At 41.8% G+C, this 27,207-nt stretch overlaps 2 protein-coding genes across 2 annotated transcripts in view; both read right to left on the bottom strand.

The window, feature by feature from the left end:
* Positions 1–24,706, bottom strand: part of dnhd1 (dynein heavy chain domain 1) — a gene marked incomplete at both ends in the record, with an annotated part of 32,830 nt that extends 8,124 nt beyond the window's left edge. Inside the window, 28 exons of the mRNA XM_080456228.1 lie at positions 1,644–1,730; positions 2,050–2,452; positions 2,914–3,345; positions 3,673–3,864; positions 4,292–4,420; positions 5,195–5,297; positions 6,011–6,197; positions 7,883–9,673; positions 9,796–10,057; positions 10,187–10,379; positions 10,532–10,631; positions 10,741–13,114; positions 13,298–13,419; positions 14,263–14,388; positions 15,366–15,591; positions 15,868–15,959; positions 16,063–16,261; positions 16,453–16,580; positions 16,912–17,188; positions 18,090–18,247; positions 18,340–18,583; positions 19,199–19,416; positions 20,600–20,705; positions 20,955–21,086; positions 22,973–23,227; positions 23,625–23,781; positions 24,191–24,394; positions 24,591–24,706. Coding sequence (XP_080312354.1) covers positions 1,644–1,730; positions 2,050–2,452; positions 2,914–3,345; positions 3,673–3,864; positions 4,292–4,420; positions 5,195–5,297; positions 6,011–6,197; positions 7,883–9,673; positions 9,796–10,057; positions 10,187–10,379; positions 10,532–10,631; positions 10,741–13,114; positions 13,298–13,419; positions 14,263–14,388; positions 15,366–15,591; positions 15,868–15,959; positions 16,063–16,261; positions 16,453–16,580; positions 16,912–17,188; positions 18,090–18,247; positions 18,340–18,583; positions 19,199–19,416; positions 20,600–20,705; positions 20,955–21,086; positions 22,973–23,227; positions 23,625–23,781; positions 24,191–24,394; positions 24,591–24,706 — 9,013 coding nt within the window. The remainder of the gene's footprint in view (positions 1–1,643; positions 1,731–2,049; positions 2,453–2,913; positions 3,346–3,672; positions 3,865–4,291; positions 4,421–5,194; positions 5,298–6,010; positions 6,198–7,882; positions 9,674–9,795; positions 10,058–10,186; positions 10,380–10,531; positions 10,632–10,740; positions 13,115–13,297; positions 13,420–14,262; positions 14,389–15,365; positions 15,592–15,867; positions 15,960–16,062; positions 16,262–16,452; positions 16,581–16,911; positions 17,189–18,089; positions 18,248–18,339; positions 18,584–19,198; positions 19,417–20,599; positions 20,706–20,954; positions 21,087–22,972; positions 23,228–23,624; positions 23,782–24,190; positions 24,395–24,590) is intronic.
* Positions 1–27,207, bottom strand: part of LOC308094578 (extracellular serine/threonine protein kinase FAM20C-like) — a gene marked incomplete at both ends in the record, with an annotated part of 45,860 nt that overhangs the window by 10,725 nt on the left and 7,928 nt on the right. The gene's annotated exons all lie outside the window — the stretch shown is intronic.

Here is a 27,207-nt window from a genome sequence, read left to right on the forward strand (position 1 = left end):
TAACTTAACTCCCTAACTGGAACAAAATATTTTGAGATGGGGGTCCACGGCCAAATACATAATACATAAATACTAGGGCTGGGACTTTAAAGGGGAAATCCACCCATTTTCAATATTTAACTATGTCATTAATATAGCATAAAGGAGTTGTGTGGAAATAAGAAAAAATTTAAAAAAAAATTAACATTGCAAAAAAATTTAACATTGCAAAAAAATTAACATTGCAAATTACACTGTGATGACTCATCATGGTGTAATTTGCAATGTTAATTTTTTTTGCAATGTTAAATTTTTTTGCAATGTTAATTTTTTTTTGAATTTTTTCTTATTTCCACACAACTCCTTTATGCTATATTAATGACATAGTTAAATATTGAAAATGGGTGGATTTCCCCTTTAACTGATTAATTGCAATTAATGACAGAAAAATGTACGCACTAAACAAATTAACGCATTTTAATCAAGCTTATTTTTGCACCACGGAACCTTTGTCACTGGACGAGTTTCAGGCGTACCGATCATGCCGCTGATCATACCGCTGTTTATTATTTTGGCCAAGGATATTGAGGGAGAGTTGGACTGAAAAGTTTTTTTTGCCTCTTAAGCAACAGAGTTTTTGTTAGTTTGGTTTGTTCATACAGGATATTGGACAAATAATGTCATTGAAGACTTCTTTTATTTATTTTTATTTTTTCTAATGGTCAGGGTTAGGGTTAGGTTTCCACTGTTCTGGAATGTACTTGAAAGGATTGTGTAGTTGGAAAGTATTGTGTTTTGCTTGTGCTTGAGTTTACAGAAGGTCCTTGAATTTATATTGCCTACCTGAATCTGAATATATTCCTAAAATTGCACTGATCTGTTTAGTACCACCCTGATAAAAAAAAAATTAGTTGCTTAAGCTTTTGTACTTATTCACTATTCATTGATTCACTCGTATATCAAAATCCATTTGAATTGAAAAAATGGCTTCTCAGGTCAAATATTGATATGCGATTAAAATGTGATTAATTTTTATAAATCAATTACAAAGCCTATAATTAATTAGATTCATTATTTTAATATAGTAGATCATATAATTACATATTTAAAAAAGAAATTCACAGAATAAAATGTTTTATGGTCATGATTAACCAGGACCCTGGATGGCTTGATTCTAGGCTTAAAATAATTTATATATTTTATATATATTATATTTATATATAAATTAAATATTATATATTAAATCTTTTTGGAAATCTCTATGGGAAAAATGCATGTACTATTTTGGAGTGGAACCAGAAAATGACCACTGCTATGCCCTATAGCAACATACTGTTAGGATTTAGAAAACATTTTTAGATAGGTATTTGACCGCGGACCCCCATCTCAAAATTTGTTGTTCCAGGGACCCCCAGAAGCAAAGATTTGAGTTCAAAATGTTCGCTTTAAAATATATATATATTCAATTCAAAATGTTCACGATTTTTCAGCAGATCTACAAGCTCATCGCGCGGCACTCGGTACCGCGCGATGAGCTTGTATATCTGCTATTTTTGAATAGCCAAAGAAATCTAAAATGACACAGATGCCTTCAGGGATTGAATGGGTTAATCGTAACATCAGACAAATCCTACTGTACTGTAATATAGAACTACAAGACCCACCATTCTCAGCAGCCTGTTTCAACTTGTCCAGTAGCTCTGGGTCATCAGCACAAAGCACCATTCCATACTCTGGCTCCTTCTCAAACTCTGCAGAACAAACGGTTACGTTTTCTTTCTTTTGTGCTTTTCTCTCATAATTGATATCCTACAATGTGTTTGTTTAAAGCCAACTGTTCCTATAGCACAACAGATGCATTACATTAAAATACCACTGTAGGTTTAAAAAAAGATCTACACCAAAGTGGAACTGAGCACTATCATTTGAACCTTCAACTCTTTACATATTGTTGCTTATAATAACAGCAATAAAAAACACTTTTATTGTAAATCAGTCTTGATAACAACACCAGCTATAATGTCTAAAACGGAAAAATGTTTGATGTCGATAGGGCCTACAGTACTGTACCTGTAATGAGCTCTTCGTGATGCCGGGTGTCTGCCAGTAGAGGCCAGTGTTGAACCCAGGGGCTTCTGTAGCCCCACAGGAGCAGTTTCACCACCAGCCTGGCAGGCAACCCTTGGAAATGCCACTGCTCCACGCCTAGTGCCCGAGCCAGGGCCCACGGAAGCTTCTCAGCCACAGGGATGGCATCACTGAGGGAGGGCTCAGGGCAGAAACGGTCTGTGTTCGGGAACAGGGAGGTTCGCGGATCTTCAGGATTTATATCCATCGTCCCCGTTAGACACAGCTCCTTCCATTTGTGCAGTAGCTCGGTGCGTTCGTCAGCTCCAAAGGGACCCAAGTACGAAATGGCAGCGGCCAGGATAAGGGCATCCCCTGGTAGGGTTTGGTTGTTCACTTCTGCCTCCTAGAATATTGTGTGCATTAAAAACACCCTTTTTACATTTATAGACGTTCAACTGACTCATTGTTGAAACATGTCATATTGTCACTGTCGGGCAGAAACCTAAAGAAATTGCAAAAATAGACGATCTACAAGCTCAAAACGTGCCGTGATGCTACGCGTTTTGAGCTTGTAGATCTGCATTTTTTTTTTTTTTTTTTTTTTTATCCTGAAAAGTAACAGTTTTGGACATACTGTATCAGGTTTCCACCCGACAGCATTGATATTTGTACAATTGAGAGTCGGTTCAATATCTATACAGGGCTATCCGTAGAAACTGTTAACAATAAGTATCAAGAAATAACAATTAACCCCCACGAACAACAATGGACTTCAAAGAATAATAAAGTGGAACATGTTTCTGTATGTTGGAGAGTTTGAAGTGACAAAGTCAGTTAAACATTGTGTCAATGCATGAGTTTTACCTGAGCAGCAGTGTTCCAGTCTGCCATGTGGCTCTGCATCTGACTGACGACAGCGGCAGCATGGCTCTCCAGGCTCTCAGCTCTACTCAGCTGCTTGAGGAGCTCTACTAGCCCCTTCTGCACAAACTGGAGCTGACGCTCCATGTCTGCCAGATTCCGAAACACCTCCTCCTTCCGCAGCCTGGCCAAGACCAGGCCATCACGAGCCTCCTTGGCCAGCTTTCCTAAGCACTGCTTGCTGACTCCCTGGGCAGCCATGCGGCGCTCCATGCAGGCGTACTCATACACAGATCGCACCCAGTTGCACAGAGACTCACATGCATGACTGACCTCTCTCACGGACTCTGGCTGGAAGTGAGGACTGTGAACTATCTGGCCGAGGGCTTGTAGCTGGCTTTTAGTCAGTCCGTGGCGGTCAAAGAACTCTAATTCCTATAGAAAAAGGAAAGAAAGTGCAGTTGGAAGCATCATTCATTTCGGAATCAGTCATTTCTGATTTAAAGCTGCAATTCGCAACTCTGTCCTACCCAGGATTTGAACAATTGTCTCCTGCATGAGAGACCAAATTCGAAATCTCTTCCAAGACTGAAACCCCGCAGATTGATTAGAATGTTTGTTGTTAAAATAGGTCCAGGATTTGAGCTTTAAGTAGGTTTATTTGATCAGTTCTATCAGGTTTGATCAATTTTCAGTTGATTCACACTTGACTCAGTACCTAGAAAACATGTTTGATTAAAAAAAGAATATTGTCCCACGCACCTGGAAGAAGTTGGATTGCAAAAGAAGCTGTTTAGCACTTTCCCAGTTGCACGGGCGGTTGAATAGCAGACATAGGGCATCCATGATTTTCACCACTCCCTCTGGAGGGTTTGTGTAGTGACGCACCTCTTCCAGGTCAGATGAACTGAGACACTTGAGGATCGTAAGGCTTAACTGGAACAGAGGACTCTCCTGCAGAGGCAAGATTGATGAAATACAGTTAGAGTCTATGCACTTAATTTCTTATGACAATGTATTTTTTGATGAGACTTGATAATATCTGAAGTTCTGAACATAACATCTGGTGACATCTAAATTCAATGTAGTTGCTAGAAAAGCGGGGGAAACGGCCGCAGACAAACCTACGCTCACCGCTTTCAAAACTATTCAAATCACCATCCCAAAGTATTTGCATTGGTTCTGCGATGCAGTTATTTTGTAAATCTCCAAATTGTTTCCACCTAGGTTAATGAACTACAGCACATTGAATTAAGATCACCAGGTGTATCAGTAGGCAGAGATTACATGAGACTATGCAAGAGTCTCTAGGTGGTTTTTCATGTGCTTTAAGCTCTAGCAGCATTTCATTATCTTAAAGCCTCTAAAGGTAACAGTTGACCTTGTGTTTGGTGTGATGAATCTGCTCTTCCAGCTGAAAGAGTTTCATCTGGGCTAACACAACGTTCTGCCGGGCTCTTTCACAGAGGATCCTCTCAGCGGCCATGGCGCTTAGGAGCTCCTTCTCACACTGCAGAACAAGCACCGTCCAATAAAAGCACAAACATTGGCACACAACGCATAACATTGCTATAGAAAAAAGAAAATAAATCCGTCTGCAGTCGTTTTTCTTTCATATTGTGATTAGCTGTGTTGTGATACATGGAGACATCCATTTCAACATAATTTCTTCTTTATCATTTGGGAATCCAAATATGTTAGAGCACTCTCAATATTCTTTTTTCTTTTTACCGAATGGGTTCCCAGATTGCCTGGGTTCGGGGACCCCCAGGGGTCCTTGAGGGAGTTTCAGGGGGTCCCCAACTAAATGATTCATAGACCAAATAGAACACTACGGGTCTGTAACTCAGAGAGTATAAAAATGGTTAGATGGTCATTTGCACACTCTCAGTGTTAACACTCAGTGTTAAATTAACACTGAGGATTTTACAGTAAGATTGGGGTCCCAGAGGTAGCTTAATAACACAATGGTGGTCTGTGGTCTAATGCATATCAAACTGGGGGTCCTTAAAATGAGTGGAGTATCACGGTATTAGAGTGACAAAATAAATGTTATTACTGGGGAACTGTTTAGTTGTGTGTTTGGGCGCAGCACATTATACATACTGTAGTATAAGGGAATACGAGAAAATAAAAAATATGCAGACTTGCAGAAATTATAATGGACAATATTGTCACATTTTGAGCATTCATATATCTGGCATTGTATGTCTAGTGTGATCCCAGACCACACTAGACATACATGCAGTATTTAATTTGCATGTGTTAAATTGCCTTACAGTACCTGTTGTGCTTGTGCAACATTCTCCTGCAGTGTGATTACGTGGTGTTTGTACTGGACAGCTGTATCTGTCATGACCTTCAGTCGGACCAGGACAGCTGTAACTCTGAGAAAAATGTAGAATAATTTCAGGTCAGTACATGTGGTAAGTATAACACTCTAGTTTACATTATACATATGCCTCATTCTGAGAACACCTACCAGGCATTTTGACCAGGAAAGTTTTCACCTTTTTATTTTCTTTTTCTTCCTTTTTTCCCCTCAAAACTGATGGGTCAAGGCTTGTTTATTTATTCTTATTTATTACAGTTTATTTAGCTAATAGCTACAACATTTTCTTAATCAGATTTTGCTTCTGTTATGAGTGAAGAGATTAATTACAAGTTAAGTTAATATTATCAGAAAAAAACAGCAAAATCCAGTAATGAGAATGCAGCGGTTACAGTATTGAATGAGACCCTGTGTTGAACCATGTTATTGTCTGATTATGCAGCCTTGCGCAAATGCTAATTCTTTGTTAAGAATGTCGTTGTGTGGAGCCAACTACTGTATATGTTAATTAAGCCATAGTCTGAAAAGGTCTAGCAGAATGCCACGATTAATAGTGTCAAAAAAGGAAATATGCACCCCAAGAAAATTTGTTTAACAGGTGCAAAAGGAGAAAAAAACAAAAATATATCAAAGTAGACCTTGTATCACATGTCTTAATGAAGGTCTTGTACCAGAAGCTTAACTAATGAATCATTGGTGTTTGCATAACATGTTGAATGGAGTCTCTACTTGATATGATTAACAGTGTCGAAAGAATGTATGGCTAACCTGTTGGTTTGACGCAGTCCATGTTTGTAGAGATGGCTACTGAGGTAAAAGAAGTGAGAGATGAACGCCATATAGGTCTGGGGGCTGAAAGGTTGGGTTTTTAACAGGACTGAAGCATATCTGCATGCTGACTTGTGGATTCTTGCCATGGCCAGGGGCATGCTGGCCTCTAAGCAACGTCTCTGTACTGCATCAAAAGCAAACAAAATAACATCAGGTCAGATTTGATGATTTCCTTCATGGACGGTAATATACTTACACACATTTTAAAAGCATGTAACACCACAAGGGAAACATAAAATGTAGCAACTCAATGGTCCATTTGGTTACATTTGTACACTCGCCGAGTTAAATCTGAGTATGTAACGTATAAGAAAGAGCAACTGACGTTTTCCATGTAATTCAGGAATCCGGAGATTATCCTTAAAGCAGTGAGTAGCAGCTTCCACTAAAGACTGTCTGGACCATGGTTGGTACACTTCCACACAGCAGCTCAGGCTCAGGGCCTTCGTTATGTGTGCCTGTATCATTATGGCAATGGCAACAATGGAAGAAGCACACCATGGTGAGTAATGCTGGTATACTATGGTTGGTAGGTTTGACTACTAATACATTGATAGGTTGGTATACCTATCCATACCTGTCATTATCTATTGCACACTCTATTTTTCCATGTTCTTCTGTCCAGCACCTACTGTACAGTATATAGTATTTATGATTTGGATGTGCATGCTTTTGTAATCTTTTTGCACTACTTTTTAACTGCCCTACCTGGGTATTTTGTATGTTTAAAAGTGAATACTTTTTTTGTGCACTGATGACATGTATGCAAAAACATGTTTCTTCAAAGCAACTACACACTAATAGTCTAGTTAGGATGATGAGTGAAATGCAGAAGACAACATTTCCCCACGGGGATCAATATAAGACAAATTAAATAAAAACATGTTCCTCAACATTTTACAATGTTAATTTTTGAGAAAGTACAGTTACGTTACAGACCTGGGTATTGTAGTGAGGCAGATCACGTCCCTCTGACGTAGTCAAAGGTAGCAGAAGAAATGCATGCATATTCCTCTGAAACTGCCTTAAATGCCTGTCAATAGGGGGGAAAGGGTACAAATATTGTTGTTAAAGGAGAATTCCGGACAAATTAAGTGTTATCTTTCATGTCTCGTTACTCACCTAGCGACGTAAAAAGTGGCGTTCTTTTTTTCCATATATTCCCCTGTCGTCATTTTTTAAACACCCTCCGTTGTTATAATGGGAGCGCGTGGGGTAGTGAAGTTCGTCTATTATAACCGACGCAATGTTATTTTTTTCTCTACTACGATTCATTGTAGAGTCTCATGATAGTCAAACATGCGCTGAAAATTCCTGCGAGCCTGCCGTTAATGGCGAACGATTTAACACTGGATGCTTGTTTCTTTCCAGAACCTGGCAACTCGTGTTGCCAGATTCTGGAAACAAGCAACCAGTGTTAAATCGTTCGCCATTAACGGCAGGCTCGCAGGAATTTTCAGCGCATGTTTGACTATCATGAGACTCTACAATGAATCGTAGTAGAGAAAAAAATAACATTGCGTCGGTTATAATAGACGAACTTCACTACCCCACGCGCTCCCATTATAACAACGGAGGGTGTTTAAAAAATGACGACAGGGGAATATATGGAAAAAAAGAACGCCACTTTTTACGTCGCTAGGTGAGTAACGAGACATGAAAGATAACACTTAATTTGTCCGGAATTCTCCTTTAACATTTAGATGAGTTAGACTTGAATCATGTGGACAAACTACCACAAGAGCTAGATGTTCTCGTACCTCTCAAGTGCCTGAGGATCCGTGTGACATCTGTGTGAATTCTTGACACCATTCACTCTGGGTACAAGGTTCGCCAGCTCCTCTTCTGAGTAGAGCCCTGGACAGGTGCCACTGGCCATCACCATCAGTAGCTCTTCTCTCACAGCCTGGCTGACTTCCTCATGGGCCAAGATCACCACATTAGCACTGTTCACTTCAGTCTGATAAATAGCCTCCTTCAGGATTTCACGCAACTTTAGCTCATTACCAGGGTGTACTTCCATCAGCTGGTAACCTGTCAGGTAGGCAGCTAAACGTACATTGCTCTTACGGCCTGTGCCTCTGACTGCACCAAACAGCACTCCATGACCTCCAGGTATGAGCAGTGCTCTGAGGATATGCAATAACTGGTGCATCCTCTGTCTGTGTACTGTATAACCTGACGTCATATCATCAAACTTCTCTCCATGTTCCTCTTGTCTTTTAACAGAAGCAGACAGCTGCTGCACCAGCAGATCAAAGTCTCGCTCTTGATAAGAAGCATTGCGTTTGAAGTTGTACTGTTGTGCCATTGAGTTGACTGGATCTGTGATCTCAGGGCCATATACAATCTTATTCATAGTTTGTTCCATGTCTTGAAGAAGTTGAGATGGCAGCAGATATGGGGCTGAGCTGGGTTCTTCTGAATAAATTCCTTCATTCTGCACTGAGTGTTCAGTGAATCTATGGCCCCTTTCTGACTGAGCAGCTGGTTTGGGTCCTTTGGGTGGAGAGGGGATTAAGACTTTACACAAGCTTGCATCTTGCAGGATCAACTGATCCTTCTTCACAACTTTCTTGTATTGTACTGTATTGATTTTATTGTCTTCTTTAGAAATGGAAACATCTTCTTTAGTTCCATGACTCCTAATTGAGCTAGAGTCTGAACTTGGAGACTCAACACTGCGTGGTCTACCAGACTGTCTGGACTCCTCTACCTCTTCCCTTAGGGTTGTCAAATCCAACAGAGCCTCAGGAGCTAACTGTGAAGATGAGGCATCACTGTCCCCCTCTCTTTTATTTGGTGTGTCTAGACTCTGACTACTTGACTTAAGGTTGTCTGTGATGACAGTAGAAGGAGTGGGGATCATAGCAGTGGATTTGTCTTCCAGGCTCATGGATGAGGACTTATCAACCAGTGTACCATAGTATATTGCCGATACTCTGGCTATGAGTGACACGAGTGCTTTGCCTTCATCTACTGAGAACAGTCTATCACTGAAGGTGAGCAGGCACTCATGCATCCAGAGATGGACTATGTTGAGGACACTGGCAGCATAACCTGCTGTGGATGTGGCAAAGCCAGTTCGCGAAGACTTGGAAATATCTGTGATAAGGCTGGCATCTTCCTGGACTGGCTGTCTGTTTGTGTTGCAAGGTTGCCAGAGACACATTCCTTGGAACACTTTTTGAAGGTCATGGTGGGAGAATGTGTAATGGGGTCTCTGTGCAGTGGGTGGGAACTGCTCACGCATTGCATGAAACAGATGCTGAGTTGCGCCGATGATACAACGTGTCAAATCTGCAGATCCTTGCAAGCTTGGGAGGTCTTTGAGCCATAGTTTTAGTCGAGGGGAGTGAAGAGAAAATAGAACCTCAGCAGATAAGCTGGGCAGCACAAAGACGGAGAACAGACGAGAGAGGCGGGAGCTGATCATGGAACCACTGCCAGGACCAGACCCAGATGTGCAGCAAGTAGCCATGTAACTGATGCCTCTACACCTCATGCACTTGAAATGATAGCCATCATAGGTTTGGATATGTCCTTTTGAAACACTTTGTCGGAGTGTTTCTAGAGCCATTGATGTTTTTCCAAAAGCATCTAAATATAGAAAAGTTATAGAAACATAGTCTTGATAATTGTTTGGAATACAATATTTATTTATTTTGGTTTAGAGTATCATTGCCAATATATTGTGGTTATACTGTATGTTATATACTCACCACAGGGAGCCTCATGCAGATCATCCACAAACAGAAGCAGTCCTGATTGTCTTCTCATAGCAATCTTGGAGCTCATGTTATTCAGCACATTGCGCACATCACGGGAACTCAGGAGTGGACTGACATGTAGGCCGATGTGGGGCCTGTCCTGATTCAGTAATGTTTTGCATAACATGGTCTTCCCTGAACTGGCCTCTCCTACCAGCATCACTGGCTGCTTTGCCTCCAACATGAGGTTTAGAAGGTAGGCATGTTTCTCATACTGTGTGAACAGAAATTGTTGATTATATTAATATTAAAAGTTGTAAAATTATCAGGTTGTAAATGATAGTGCAAAAAAAAACTAAAATAAAAAAGTAACTAAATAATGTTTAGGATTTGGAAAGCAAACCTTGGGTATAACTGGACTGGCCAAACATGGGTCTCTAACCCTGGGACAGTTGATGCCATTGATTATGTCCGCAATCATCCCCTCACTCTGGTTGAAAAAGTGCTCAAAAATAGTCCCTTCGTCCGGAACCTCAACTCTATATCGGCTATTAAACAACACTTGGCGGGCAAGTGTATCAAACTGTGGCCAGTGGCTAAAATAAAGACAAAACAAACATGTATGTTAATATCAACACATTAACTTATTTTAGAGTCTTCAAGTCTAAAAAAAGTGACGTTTAAACAGAAATATGGTCTATTACCGGTAGATAGTTGCATAGACTATTTTACATGACAATAGCCTCACCGGGGGTGCAGGTGTCCACCAAAGCCCCAGATATAGGCCACCAGAAAAATGTCCCTGGCTTGTAGCTCCTTCTGAGTTGAAATGACGTAGATATCTGTGTCTGTTGAGTTTCCAAGCAGAGGCATATTTGTTGAGAATGGACCATGCAATCTATTGTTAGGAATGTTATCACCTCTTTAAATATTTTTATATTAAGGAGTTTACTCTACCTCTTTTGTATGTCTGTCTTGGTGATGTTTTTGACCCAGAATCCCTCCCAAAATGCTCCAGGAGGGCCTGTATAATCCTAAAGAATGACATAATTTCCTGCAGTCCATATGTGGGGGGTTTAGAGAATTCAACATTTCCATCTCCTTCACTGTGTAATACAGAGGTAAGGGCCTTGTGCCTAAACACATCAAGTGTTCTGCAGAAAAGGTCTTCAGCTAAACGATTCCACATTTTCAGGGTCCCTTCATCGAGTGAGCGTTCTCTACAAAGAGCATCCATCTCTACCTTCCACACAGCCTTCCATAGATCAGCTCCAGTGAAATGCACCAGGCTGCAACGGGTTACTGCTGAGGGGGCTGCGTCCTTGAGGTCTGTGATCTCTGCCAGTAGTTTTAGTTTTGACTGGGGTGGCACAAGTTTTTCACCTGAAGACAGATACAGGGAGGGATCGTCAGGATTGCAGAGCGTAGTGAAGCAGTCCAACCAGCCAGGCTGGCCCAGTGGCTCTCCATCCATCACTAGCCACTTCACTTTTTGTGTCTGATCCCTCCCTATGTCAGTGGCTAAGAGGTCATGCCGCTCTGAGTCTCTTAACACTTTAGTGAAAGATCCATCCCACCACCCTCTCTCTTCTCTGCAGTATCCAAAGACCTCGTCATGGTACATGGCATTAGGAAATAAGACCACAGTGTCAACAGAGTGCCAGTTTGAAAGGGGGATTTGTGGCTCTGTCTGTGGGTTATCTCCACAATCGACATGCTCTGCTGTTCTGGCAGCCAGGATATGCAGTGCCCCAGCTAAAACACGATAACAGGTTGACTTTCCACTCCCTGAGGGACCGACCAGCAGAACTGCCCGTGAGAACTTCATGGCCTGGTAGAGAGCAAGGGTGTTGCAATTCGTTTGAGTGTCAGGGTGGAACCCAGCTCTTTGTAGCTCTTCTGTCACAGCATCTCTGAGTAAGTTCTGTTCTTCTTCCTCAATTTGGTGTGGGGGGAAAGGAAAGTACTTTGCCATGGGAAAGGTTTCCTCGAGAAGGGTGCGAAACTGCGAAGCTTTCTTTTGCTCACAAATGTATGGCAATAAGGTGGAGAAGAGTGCTTTGACAACAGCCTTTTCCTCAGCTAAGCCTTGCACGATGGCTGCAGATTGACTGTTGTACATCAAAGTAGAAGATCTGGCATCTAGGTGTATACCAGAGGCTGCGATGATCTTTTGCAAGACCACAAGCAGGCCAATCTGGTCTTCATTTATGAATTCAGGCAAACAGTTGGAATCCTTTGCCATGCTAAAAAGGGACATGAGGCATTGACTCAAAGACATCGCCTCTGAGAAACCAATGGAAGCAAGCATTACTTCTGTGATGACCCTGTAATCTGGGTGCATGAATGCAACGGGTCTGGTTGCAACTCGCAGACTCTCAGGAACCTCAGTTGTGTGTCCTTTTGATGAGATAACAACACATCCATAGCTCAGTTTGGCAAAAATGTCTTTCCCTGCAAATGACATTGGTAACTGAGGCTCTTCACGGTTTTTGCACCCCTGATTCATGTTGGTCATCCTGTCCCGTGGCTCTCTGTGCACTTTCTGTTGTAAAATTGTCTTCCAGGCAGAGAAGGATTGGTGAATATCTGCTAGATGCTGTCCTAATAATGACAGTGTTCCTTGTTTCAATGAGTCCACAGCGTCCAAAACAAGCCATGCTCCTGTCTGGAGCGCACCAAGCAGCATCTGCTGCACAAGGCTAGGACTTGTACTGGAAAAACATTGCAAAGCAATGACCTGTCGTCCCAGTGCTCTTCCTAACTGAACCACCGTCTTTTTCTTACCAGACATGGAAGGTCCACTAACAAAACCACATCTGTAGCTGGTCAAAGCAAAGAGAATCCCGAGTATTGCCCTTTCTGTAGAAGGAGTATTCACCATCATGCAGTGCTCTGGACCAAGGTACTCATAACCATACAGCAACTGAGTGCCAAGGACATCCACGTAACAAGTGCTATAATCACTGCTGTCCTGTGGATAGCTGAAGTCATTCTCAGTCTGACTCTGGTCATGTGAAGTTATATGATACTTCAGTGAACTTTGCCACTCAAACGAAGATGCCAGCTCACATTTCACATCCATAAGTTTGGATATCTGTTGTGCATGATTCATGGTAAGTTGCACCAAAGCACGCAGAAACATCATTCTGCGATTAGAAACCTGGGCTTTCTCTTTGGCACCAGTGATTCCTTCCCTTATAACATGGCACAAGGTTTTCAGTGTGGAAGACTTGTGTGTTTTGATGCAGTTCCACCTCGCTGGGCCTGAGGCCTGGTTGATCTTTAGAACATCAGCGCACCACGCCACTTCCTCAGCCACCAGAAGGCACTGAAGAGGATAATCAGACACTAAATTCAACTTCTTAAGTAACTTGATACCTCCAACACTCGTCTTCAAATCTTGGTCTGATGGTTCAAGCAGTGTCCGTGCCGTAGTGCAATCTTTCATGAGTTGCATCATAGTGTGCATTAGTTGTTTCTCCAGCAGACCGAGACAAACCAAAGGACTCACACTGGGTTCTACAGGACATTGAAAAGCAATGTGCTCATTGAAGCTGCCAAAGACCCCTGGGATCTTAATCTGTATGAGTTTATCATTTGCCATCTCACAGTCCACCTCTAGCCAGCGTACTCCTGGAAAGCATTTCCGCACAGCAGGGAGCAAGGTGGAAGGTGTGGTGCGCAGAGAAAGTAGTTTTATCACTTCTCGGTCGCTCAGGAAGCAGAGTCTTGGGAACTCTCCACGAGGTACATGCAACATCTGGTTGGAAATGGCTTCCATTGTAGACAGATCATTGATGAGGATTTGGCGATGGCCATAAAACAGGTCGTTTGTCTTCTGGGACTGTGCAATGCTCAGCACATGAGGGTCACTTGATATAGAACAAATTATGTCCCTGAATGTTTTATCCACTGGATGGAACCTCTCCAGCTATAAATTAAGAGAAAGTAAAAATTTACTTAACCACTTAAACCTTATATAATTCGTTGACCCCCCAGGGGTCTACACCAAATATCTTCGCCACAAATAGACAACGGGACAAATTGTGACAAATTGTGAGCTTATAAATTGGCTATTTTCGCTGAATATTTGCCCCAGAATAGGGATGTTTCGTGTGGTTAAATACCTGGATTTTCAGTTACAACAGGTTATGAATGTTTAAAGTTCTTTAGAATTCTATAAATAAATAAAATAATTCTATCAGTATGTATTTTTTATTGTCAGTATTTGAGCAAAATTACTTAATGTACATACCAGTTCCACCCTCTGAGTACTAATAGTTGTTTTAGAAAACATTTTGGCCAGGAAAATCCATGTCTGCTGGTATCTTTCAAAGAAATCAAGCAGCTCCTCTGCAAATATCGTAAGGAAAAGGAGACAGAAAAATACATTATTTAGGATTGAAGAGGCAAATATTCATAGCCTTTTACACCATCTAACTCTCATCAGTCATATTTCTGTATTGTTCATGTTACCGAGCTCTTGTAGCAAATGCACCCAGTGTTCCACATCTGGCCTGAATTCAGCAACATGCGGGGACATCAACATATTGGATAAAGCCATCACACTGTCCTCGGTCTCAGCAAGGAGAATCTCCAGATCTAAAACATAATTCAGCAACAACATGTACATGGAATATGTCCAATGTAGCTAGTGAGAATCTGAGATCATTTTAACACTTAACCACTTTCAAACTGCCATTAAAAAACATCAATCGTTAATGTATTTATTCTATAAACATTTAAAAAAAAATGTCATTGCCTCGTCACTCAAGGGTCCTTCTGGCCGATCCACACGGTCACGACTCTTTTCTGTTCTGGCCCCACAGTGGTGGAATGAACTTCCCACTGATGTTAGGACAGCAGAGTCACTGCCCATATTTCGCCGCAGGCTGAAAACTCACCTCTTCAGGAAACACTACCCTTCCTCTCTGCCTGACCTACTTGTTGTTAACTAGTTGTACGAACGCTTGTTTTCTATTGCTGTATTGTTTATTGGATTATTGGATTGTTTATTGGATCTTGTTTAGTCGATACACTTATTTGTTTTAGCTCATGCTCATTTGATTTAGCTATTTTGTCTCATCTGTTTAAGGAAATAGGTAGCTATATATATTGCACTTTTACCTTAGCGCTAGGTATACTCTTGGTTGCTTGTTTTTGCAGAAAATGCACTAAAGACTTCTGGTGATTAGTAGTTTTCGTTCCCTACCTATGTTGAATACACTTATTGTCAGGCACGCAAACAGCCCCGAGGTGAAAAAGGTGACAACATGTTGTTTTCTTTCGGGTCAGGTGTCACACAATTGCCCTATTTGGGTTCAAAAAGGTGACTGTAGCTGAAAAGTGACACTTTTGCATGTCTGTATTGTAAGTCGCTTTGGATAAAAGCGTCTGCTAAATGACTGTAATGTAATGTCATGCATTGTGAGCTTGTATATCTGCTATTTTTGTTATTTGTCGTATGAACAAAGTATATAGGCTTAAGTGGTTAAGCTTGATTTATATTATTATTATATAACTATTTTCAGCAAGATACACCATCGTATGACAGAGACTAAAGTAAGTATTAGCCTCACCAGTAATGATGAATGTATCGCTATCACAGGATTGTTGCACTGGATGTTGTTGACTGGAAACAATGTCGGTTGCAGGAACTTCTTTGCAGGTGCGATCATGCGGCGCATCGTGTCGCCACACAGCCACTGTGAACGTGGCCAGTCGAAAGAGTCTGGCCTCCCAACCCCGCTGCAGCTTCAGGAGCGCCTGCTTCACGTCCCACTCTGCCTTTGCTTCTCTACATATCTGAATAGGTGAAAGGTCCACATTTTATCAAATGAAAATATGTTCTGCATGCTTTGCAAAATGGGGCGGCAGTGGCCCAGGCACCATTTACCATTTTACAAGAGGATATAACATTATGTACTGTATCACTCTTTTTGGCAAACTGTTTCAATTAATTGGTATCTTCTTTATATACTCATCAAAGCTTAAGTGGTCCTGATATTTTATACACTTTCATACACAACGTGCTTATGCTTACAGTGTTGAATGTGAATGATAGCACTCTCCTGCTCTCACCTTGCCAATGATTTCCTGGTGCTCTCCAAACTGCTTAGACATCAGATCATCTACTGTCAGCTTCATGTCTGGGGAATACATTCGCCCCATGCCTGAAGAGAAGCAAAGTATTGTAATATAAAGGATTTTTAGGAATACTGAACACTGCACAAGGCGTATAATGCTGTACAATACACCCACAGCCTACTCTCTGACCTTTAAAAATGTTACTCCAGTGTTTATGTGTGACTCCCGGACTGCACAGTTTGTCCATGACAGAAAGTTGTTGGTTAAAGTGCTCCACGATATCTAGTGTCTCCTGGAGCACTGCGTCATTGGTAGGTATGGTCCTTGACAGAGATACAGCCTGCTGTTGCCACATATCAACTTGCTCTAGGGCTTTTGACACCACAAACTGACATGATGACAGACAGACAGACAGAGACAGAGACAGAGACAGAGACAGAGACAGAGACAGAGACAGAGATAATCTGTTGTTAATCCCCCGAGAGGAAATATGGGTGGTATCTTGGTTGTTTACCAAATCATTTGTTGGTAGCATTTATTTTTTAATGATACGCAAAGCTAAGTTCATACAACGGTCACCTCGCTGAGTTGTAACTGCTTCCACTCTCGTATCTGAGCTGTGCATGCAGTCATCAACTCCCACAATCCCTTACGGGCTTCAAGTGCCTGCAGAGCTGCTGTCACGACACTCAGATCCTGTGGATGCCCTGAAGGGAGAAACCAAGGCACACACAGACAGATTCTAGGTAGTTGAGAGAGCTGTAAAAATGTGGTTTTGTCAAGTTTGTCTAGGACAGATTATTATAAGATTTCAAGTTTCTTCAAGACTATGAAACACATGTACTGCCTCTACAGTGGGATCTGAAGGGTCCTTGAGGAGCTACTCAGAGAGTTTACAAATGCCATTTGTGCACTCTCAGAGTTAGGATTTTACAGTGTTTCATTGGGGTCAAATGGGGATCCGTCCGTGGCCTAATGCATATCAAACTGGGTTGAGAATCACTTGTCTAATAGTTCCCAGGTCTCTGGGGCCCTCACCTCTTAGGTTTCCACTGATCCCACTAAGCTCTTTCAGCTTGGCGCCGACAGCACACACCTGTCTGCACACATCACAGAGTCTGGAGAACATCTCATCGGCATTCTGAGTGGGGTCAAGGAAGGGTCCGGAAGTGGCGTCGGACACCATTTCGTCAAGGTCACTGACCAACGACGAGAAGGCATGATCCAAGGCATCGGCCACCGAGGGAACACGCTGGCACACAGTCTGTTCCGCTCGCTTCAGGAGCGGGACGTAGCATCGCCACAGGCTTAGCATCTAAATATAAAACATAGACAGACAGATGGAGACACACTTGCACAAACAGGGCAAAAGTAGGACAAGAGTGAATCAGGGATGCGTGAAATTGAAAACATAATTTTAACACTGACCTGGTCTTCCAAAGTCACCTCCCGTTTTGTCATCTTTCTACAGCGCTTGCAAATGGTGTCTTGGAGAGAATGCACACGCTCTAAACGTAGCTGCATGTCAGCAGTGTTTCTCTCACATTGCTTCACCTAAAGGAAGATAATGATCATTGTAGTCTGCCCTTATTGTAAAAAAGACAGATTCATATAATATTTCTTTCAAGTTTCTTCAAGGCTATGAACAAATGTACCGCCTAAACTTGCTATATAATTTCCAGTGGACAGAGCTTTCTATGGTGTGTAAAGGATCACGCAGACTTTCAACCGTAATCATTGTTATCATACTGTATGCTTAATAACGCATCTAGTGTACAATTCAGTGCGCTGTCTGCTTCAAATAACTTAAATGACATTATCAAACAGTAGGTTTCCTGCCAGATCACCAGGGTCTATATTTCTCAATGGAAGATGGAGACCAACTCCAACAATTACACACGTGTTATTTGACATTAATTGACATTCTCTACCATACAGATTGGCTAAAATAATGTTTTATTCATTAATCACATGAACCCTAGCATCACTATATGGCAAAAATAGGTAAACATTCAGCAGAAATAGCAGATCTACAAGCTACCAACGAATCGCAACGTACTGTTAGCTATTGGATCGGCAATTTTCGGCAAAGAGATTTGGTGTAGCGGTTAAATGAGGGGATCAAGTATAGACCCCTGGGGGACACCGGTCAACACTGTATGTATGCTTCAAGAGGTTAAAATAAGTCCTGGAATGTTGCTAAAACTTTTTCATACCATTGAGGCATATTTGTCCAAGTCGTAGAAATCAAAAGGTTCTGTGTTGAGTTCATTGATAGACCTCTTCAGATCTGATATGAGGCTCTCTGAGCACTGCTTCATCTCCTCCACCAGCTGCGCTTTCACTTCCCCCACAATGCTATTTAACTGCAATCCTGGAAAAAACAACAATATTTGCATAAACATATCAGGCATGGATGCTGTACAATAGAATCTAAAGCGATATTTATTTTCTGTGCATGCATACCTAGCTTCTCCTGAACGTCTGCACAGTGGATGACAAACAGTTTGTTGGAGGTGGCGAATGAGGGGGGGAGCGTGGACATCCTTTCAGTCCAGGAGCACACTTTCTCAATGTGTTTCTCATATAGTAAGGCAGGCTGGTCCCTCATGGCCTCCAGACAGGCTGGGTTCCATTGGCTGGTGAACACATGGATGTCAGCCAACCAGGCATACTTCTCACACAACTGCTGGATCTCTGATTGAATCTCCTATCCAGAGACCAATGACAACACACAGTACAGTATATAAACGCTTTACAAAATTGCTAAATGTATAGTATAATTAACGGTGTCTAGAGATATACTGTGTGTGTGTGTGTGCATACGTACAATTATTTGTGTTTTTTTTTTTTTGTAGTGTTAAATAGCTCTATATAGAGGGTAATCATTGCAATAGTGTTTGTTCAGTAACAGGGCTCTTCCCATCTCTCTGACAAGAATACAAAATAAACCAGGCCAGAGGAAAACGCTAACACCCCGTCCCCCCCGTCCCCTCTGTCCCTCACACCTCCTCCCTCTCCTCACTACCCTGCTAGCTGGAGATATGGGGAGACCCCTGTTACGGAAAAAGACACTCTAAGCATTACTATCAGAATATGGAGCTTTAACTTTTTTAATAAAACCTTTATAAACCTAAAAATACATCTCCTCATTACTGTATATCCATTCAAATTAATGTGACACATGCATGTCTCACTTTGTGAAATAAAAAATACAGGCAACATTTCTTAGCTCTCCAATGTCATCACAACCACAGAAATGGTTCTTTCTCTATTACCTATGTATTCTACAAACAAAGAAACTAAGAACACAAAAAAGGCCTGCCTGCATGATCCTTGCTTGCGCTCTCTCAGCCTCTTCTGAGAGATCTTCATTTCTGAGCTGCCACTCGAGCTGCTTCTTGAGCAGGGGATAGTAGCAGCCTCGCAGCCTGTGGCCCTGAACCGCTAGACGGCTCAACTCTGGCAGCACCGGCCTGTGATCTGACTGGTAAAAATACAAAAGGCTTCCAAGACCAGTCATCCCAGTTTCCTCCTCATCCCCTGGAAGAGGAAGAACACATGATTCGAGATTGACATTCCTTTTATATTCTATACAGTCAAAGACTGCTGTCATGGGGAAAAACAACATGAACCATCTTCACATAAATTTAGACCAACTAGTCCATACCCGTGGGGGGATATGAGCCCCCCCCTCCACGCACACACACACACACACACACACACACATACACACACACACACACACACACAGACACACGTACGTTGGTCGAGGCACGTTCTGTGTGTGCGACAGTGTAACGCAGTGGGCAGTGGGGCAGTGGGGCTGTAGATTTGACGCAATCGCAGTTTGATCATTCGTCCCATAGATCGCGGGGCCATCCCACTGCTGGGCGGCTGTAACCATGGCAACATTGTTTGACACAAAAAACGCTAATAAACAGCTGAGATTTGGTGAAATCGAAAAACGGGCTTCGCAGTTCCGTGCAGATGGTAATGGTCAATGGCTGTGTGCAAATTCAGATCAATTGCTCCAGCCACTGAGGAGAACCGGGCAGACAGTTTTGGGCTCACCACCAACCACCCACCACAGAGGTTTGTCAAATTATAGGAGGATTATTTGTCAAATTATAGGAGGATGACAAGAACAAGACGAGGGCCCTATTTTAAGAGTCTAAAAGCCCCACTAGCAGCCCCTAGAGGACGCGCCGATCATTACATACAACTGGACTGCAGTGGTTTGAACCTACCAATATTGCCATCTTTTAAGAGCAACACTCACTCACTAGTAGAGCTATACATGGAAAGAAAGGTACATGTATTTAGTTATTGGTGGTAGAATTGATAGAGGGAAGATAGAGGGAAAAAAATGTTTTCCTTCACATCTGATATGAAGGAAATAGCAATGTCAAGGAGTCACTCAAATTATTATGGGTCATCATCCAGGGAGCATTAATGCACTCAGCATGTTTCATGGCAATCTGACCATTCGATTTTTAGATAGCTTGTGTGCAAGTCAAAAGTCTGGCCGAGAGCCACCTTTAGAGCTCCACTGCTAACGGGGCAAAAATAATTATTGATGTGTGCTGAGACAACAGTGGAAAAATCAATATCTGTTCCACTAAATTCCTGAAAAGTTTACATTTTGTAAACACACATAAGAATGAAGGAATAAAACTGCTAACAACCACAAGCCGAAAGCCCTTGCCTGTAAAAGCACTGCAACCTGCCAGGTTGAAGCCAGGGGTGAGCTCTGGAGCACAGCTGGACCTGGAGGTGCTGGAAGCCTCACTGTCATTGGTTTCATGGAAGAAACCATGAGCGTCCAACATCTACAAGGATAGCATAATACAGTTTTGCAAAAATGTGAGCATGAATAAATTAAGTGTCATTATTGATACATACAGCATAAGCAAGGTGTCTTTTATGTCTGAGCACTGAGCAGCATGTTTCAGATATCTTGACATTTTTATTTTCCCCTTCATTTCAACGTTGATGGTAATTTCTATTCACAGGAGTTTGTTTTGTAGAACATTCCCAAGAGGACAATTTGTGTTACCTGGAGTATAGCTCACTGTTACCTGGACTGCAGAGTCACCGACAGTCAGCAGAGCCTCACGCACCACTCCATCAAACAAGTGCACGGGTGGATCTACGGTCAGCTGACCATCTGCACTGAAAATCAGTTGAGCTCGGAAGAGAGGTTTCTCCGTCTAGGAAACATAATAGAAAAATATTTAATCATCTTTATACCAATGTTTCTTGGGTACGTGTACCCCTAGGGCTTCATGAAGGTAGGGCACGTGACAGAAAGTGGAAAATGGAAAAAATAATAATAATAATAATGTTATGTATAATGATAAAACACTGACAATCTTTGTATAAACCACTGATCTGTAAAGTTGAACCAAATTAAATGGAAAAAGAAACTACCTTGACTGTTATTGAATAGAAAGCAATACTTGCCATTATCCTGTTTTATTTGGAACATATTGACATCAAAGCGGACTTATAAAAAACTAGAAAAAGTGCTCCTCGGAGCACAGGTCTCCGCCAGGTCCGGTACGTTATTGTGGCCTCCTGGTGGTGCTATAATAGGCCAATGTGAAAAGAGTGCCATTTATTCTTAGGTCGTTCACAGCAATCGGACACTGCGTTCATGATTTGAGGCATTTTGTTCCAAAAATTTGTTTTGCTAAATTAGACCTGCTGGTGGCGCTATAACAAGCCAATGTGAAAAAGGGTGGCATTTCTTCCTTGGCCTAGTGGGAATGTGTTTGTGAATTTTCACGGAAATCGCAAGCTGCGTTCATGATTTGAGGCATTTTGTTCAAAACGGACCAATCCTGCACATTTTGGAAGCCAACCTTAGCCAATGAGGATGGAATATGGGAAATCAGACAGATCCGTGTTGATCACATGACTATAGAGATACTGTGTACCGATTTGCATGACGTTTGGATAAAATCTGTAGGAGTAATATAAAAAAATGGGTTTTGCACAAATCGGCCTTCAGGTGGCACTATAACAGGCCCATGTGAAAAATTTTAGGCAGAGGTTCTGAATTGGCATCCAGGGAGTGTGTGTGCACAGTTTCGCAGCGACCGGGCCAACGGTGCCGGAGATTAGCTGCTAACACACGGACAGGACACACACACGGACACACACACGGACGGACAGACGGAGGGTAAAACATACTCTCTCGCCATGCCTTTCGGCCTGGCGGAGACAATTAAATGAATCTGCTTGGGAGGCAATTATCACAACTCTTTCACTCCATGTCTTACTTCCTAAATAAAATGATTGGTTATCTTATAATTCATTCATAGCATCATTATGCGAAATATGATTTTCTTTTGCAGTTTCCCCCCCCCCCACCATTTTGCCAATATAAATTCATGATGCATTAGCATACACATGGGGTAACAACACTCAGTGGATGCCTCTGTCGATTGACAATGAAGTGTGACTAGTTAATGGTCCTTTTTCAAAGTATCTTGCCGTTTTGTAAATCTGTTCCGAAATGATGTGCAAAACAACAAAATGTTGTAGTCGGATAAAGGGGGTACTTGGATTCAGAAATCAGGGAAAGGGGGTACTGAAGCCAAACCCCTCAGCCTAGAGGTTCATTGCTCTCAACGCTTATTTGTGTTTTAGAGCAGTGGTTCTCAACCTTTTCAGGCCACGACCATCCAAAAGAATCATATTTGATCTGGGGACCCCCCAAAATAATCATATTTGAACTGGGGACCCCCCCAAAATAATCATAATATTTGGACTGGGGACCCCCCCCCCCCACCCTGACAAGCATTTGGAATTGTAGGAGTTGAGCCATTACATTTAGTTTGAAGTCCTTACATTGTCACTTCACTGTCATCTGGGCCCCCCCCCCCCCAAAAAAAAGAAAATAATTTGGGGACCACCCTAGGGGGGCCTGACCCGCAGGTTCAGAACCACTGTTTGAGAGAAAACAGGGAATCATTATAATGATTATTATGATATTTGTTTTCTGGTATTGGTAGAGTACCACCACTGCATGAACGCAGAGGAACTGTTACTCACTGTTAAAGCCTTTGATCGTAGCATCAGTGTCACCAACCTTCATTACATTGTTGAGGAAAGACAGGACCTCTCGTCGAGTGACAGTGACAAGCCCCTGCATGATCATTTGATCAACGAGAGTGGCCATGTTGCCCAGCTTCTGCATGACATCCTCTGCACGGACCAACTCTTTCTTCCATTCCCTGTGGCGAGCCAGCCGAAGGTGTAGTGGTTGGTGGTGTTCACGTGGTGTTTTGGACTGCTCAACGCGGAACTGCAGCTCTTGGCGTGTCCTATAGCTGTCCTTCTGTACCTGTGAGCAAGACAACGACAAGGCCTTATAGCAATATTAAAGTCAGCATCTAAATCGTTGTCCGGAGCTAATCTCACAAACCGCTGGACTGATCAACACCAAATTTCCTCTGCACACTGTAGTAGGCTTTCTTAGGTTTTTTTTCACATAATGGTTCACTTATTTCCCCAAACGTTCTACACCTTTTGATGTATTAAACTTTCATCATTTTATAATTTAAGTAAAAGGGGGCTCGGATTCTCCAAATTTGGGCACGGATGTCATGGCGTCATCGACACTAACTGTTTGTCTGTCCACCATAACTTCGGTATCGACTAGTAAGACTTTAGCGCTGTCATATACATGAAGCTATAAAGGCAACTATCAATTTATCATCTAGAAAATGTAAACATGGTACCATATTCAGGATGACAGTGCGATAATGCAACAATTTCTCAATTATCCCCATCCACTGCTTGTTTTTGTTCATCAGTATATTCTTGAATTCCAGCACTGTGTAAGTCTTTGACTCATCTTGTGGCAGCCAGTGGGTCTCTTTCACTTCTTCAATTACTCTGTGAAAGGTAAACAACGTTAGAACAAATTGTGGCATCACAGATGCAGATTGGAGAGACTGTGAGATGTTTTTTTTATTATTCCACCATAGGAACAACACTGATGCCATAACAGCAATTAAAGATTGGCACAAAATGAATTTCCGCAAGGACAAATAAAGTATCTATCTATCTATCTAAGATGAGGGAGTTAATCTATGCACCTGGAGAGGAGTAAAAGGCAATTTCTGAACTGAGGCACCGCCATAAGCAGCATATTCTGCAATGTCTCGCATTTGCGTTGGAAGGTAATCTTGCACACATTTCTGTGCCACCTAGAATCAAGATCGAAAACAAAGCGTCAGGGTCAAACAAGGAAATGCTATTCACAAATCAGCAACAACAGATAAAGACTAGATGCCTTGTTTACCGGGTGAAAGCTTTCCGCAGTGGATAGTCTCTGAAAAACGAGAGCTCTTGCAAAGCCCTCCACAGCACAGACTCTCTGTACCACTCCTCCAGGGTAACAAATCCACCATAGCCCTTCTCTGTCACATGGAGGACAGTACTAGGGGAGAATACGTAGTGTTGAGAGCCAGCCTCGCTGGGATGAACCACGCGCAGGTCATAAGGTCTAGAGGAAACGGAAACACGCTGCATGTCACAAGAACATGGAAACAGCTGGGTTAACTGTAGCTACAAGGGCTGTAGTACTCTGGACCCAACCCATTCCATACGTTTTATTGTGGCCGTTATTGACCTGCCCGACCCACACCCATACATAATGTAGATAAGTACATAGTCATAGTATGATAACCTAAAGTCAGTACCTGAATGAGTCCTCGTTCACTTCTTTGAGGTAGTAAAAATCAAACTCTCTGGGGTGTCTTTTCATGGCAAGGATCTCGACCACCTCTGTGCCAGAGAGAGTGCCTTCATGCAGCATGGTCTCTTTCACACACTTAGTTTTTCTGTCTTTCTTAATTGTGATTATCATAGATTCATCTTGATCTGTAAGACTGAAGATTGTAGTGGTCAGACAGTGAATATAGAGTACATATAAATATGAAATGTGCTCAGTGGTAGAGCACAGACACCAGCCAAGGTCACAGGTTGTGGTGTTGCAGTGCTTCTGCTGCCAAGTCCTCTTTTGGCCAATATAATGTCATGATGCATTAGTACAGTATACACATGGGGTAACGACACTCAGTGGCCTCTGGAGATTTGCAATGAAACGGTGTGACTAGTTAATGGTTCTTCCTCCACTCATAATAAAACCTTTACAAAAGTCTCCCTAAAATCTAATACAATTTTAAAACAAGAAAACTGCAAGCTAAATCGGGCAGCAAAACTAAATTCAGCAACTTGGGAGAGCTCAAACAAACTTTAATTATACAACTAATGCATTTCCACTGACAAAGGCTTCATCAGGCACTATCATTTTCTAAGTACATTTTGCAACCGTGAAAATGTTCAGTGAAAACTATTTCCTGACCTGGACACATAAAAAAAAAGGGCCAGCGAGACAGCCGTACAATACAGCTAATGTATCTTCCAAGTTCCAATTATTGCTTTTCATTTTGAATTGAATATTAGAGTCTCACATTATACCAAAGCTAGTAGGTATTGGTCCCATCACTGGAAATTAAATAGAAATGGTATGATTTATGTATTAACATAGGCCTATAGATTTTCTAATGTAGTTCTTCAGTAAGATGCTGCTCACCTTTTTTCAGGGCATTCTGTATTAAAGCATCTACTGTATTATGTCTAAAATATAATGCAAATGTCCCAGTCGAAGAAACCATTCTGCTTACCTCTGAGTTGTTGACTCACTACCCCGCACAGATCTGACTGGGATGTCGGTGCTTAATGCAGAGGCCATGAGACGAGGTCCTTCCATCCATTTTGTGTCAGCTATGGCCTTCTCAGGGCCCACCTGTGCTATAAGACGAGGGAGCTCCAACACTGACACAGGGGTCTTAGGTGGGGGATGCTCAAGGATAGAGGTACGACCAGACAGGGGTTTAAATGCAAAGGCAGATACTCGCTGTTGGTCCTGACATAGTGGTGGCAAAGTCACTGAAGGCCGCGAAACAACGCCGGGCATTAGGCCATGGTTGTTTCTCTTAGCTTTGGGACTCAACATAGCGCTGTCCCTGCCTCTGTTCCTTAAGGTCACATCAGGGGGTTTGTCCTCTTTTGAGGCAGCAAACATGCCGCAGGTTCTTTGTTACCATAGCATCAGCAAGTCTTTAACGGGACAGCTTCCACAAACAGCAACCCAAGTGAACAACACAGTCTGCCCAAGCTAGCATGGAAATAAGAAGAATACATACAATTTACTTTTTGTGGCCAACGCTGTGTGATAACTCCAAGGAATTATCTTACGTTCTTCACAATCCAACAGCAATTAATTACATATAACTTATTGCCTTTCAAATTCTGTTACAGTCCTAAACGCTGCCAGAAGTATCACAGTATCAATCAAATCCAGCTGTTTAACTTTACATTTGCATGTTTTTGTGTCATGATCATGCCAATGTTAACCTAATGTCACTCCCAATAGCTGCAATTTTAACTGAATATAGATCATCATTTCCTTACATCCTGCTAACTTGATAATTCCAAGCTAGGTTAATTAGCTCACCTAGCTTTGTCAAAGTTACTTGCTAGCTATAGACCCACACAGTGCAACTGACTTCAGTTAATTCAATTGCAGTATCAATACCAACATCCATTTCAGGTATTGACTAATACATTCTTTATGTTCATAAAGCTACTTTTCAAACAAACCTAAACTTTAAAACAGATAATCTTTAAGCTCATTTGTTTTCTCACCTGAAGAAGTGTCGACACAACCACAGCAATGTCTCGTTGCCATGGTAGCGCTCACATAACTTTAGTTGTGCTCTTCAGCAGACTTTCCTGTGAGTTGCAGTGTGTAATTACGTTGCTAAGTAACAGCTTGGGTCCAAGTTCATTTCCTGTCAGCTATTCCCAAACACAGCAACAGGAAATAACCCAGTACTCATTTGACTGTTTATGTTGTCAAGTGTGAAAAGGTCTTTTTATGCAGTACAATGATGATTTCATAATCCTAATTTGATGACAAATTAATCCCATGCATCTTTGTTGTAAAACCTCAAAGAGTGTGTCCATTTAGAACTATTTTGATAACACCTTTTCAATGAGCTTTTGAACCACCCTCTAAGGGTTATTTTATATTTTTATATTTGTATTTTAAATGTAGTAAACACGTCCATTTGCTTATATATCATGTGCTTTCCAGCGATGTAGCCGCGACCGTGTACACACAGGCATATGGTAACCTCAGAATCTGGACATGATTATAAAAACCTCTTTGCTAATGAAACATCTTCAACATTTCAATTCCATAAAATATTGTATATACACTTGCATAGCCAGCAGAATATGCAAGGGTAT

This window comes from Gymnoscopelus braueri (assembly GCF_963280865.1).
Source record: "Gymnoscopelus braueri genome assembly, chromosome: 2".
NCBI lineage: Eukaryota > Metazoa > Chordata > Actinopteri > Myctophiformes > Myctophidae > Gymnoscopelus > Gymnoscopelus braueri.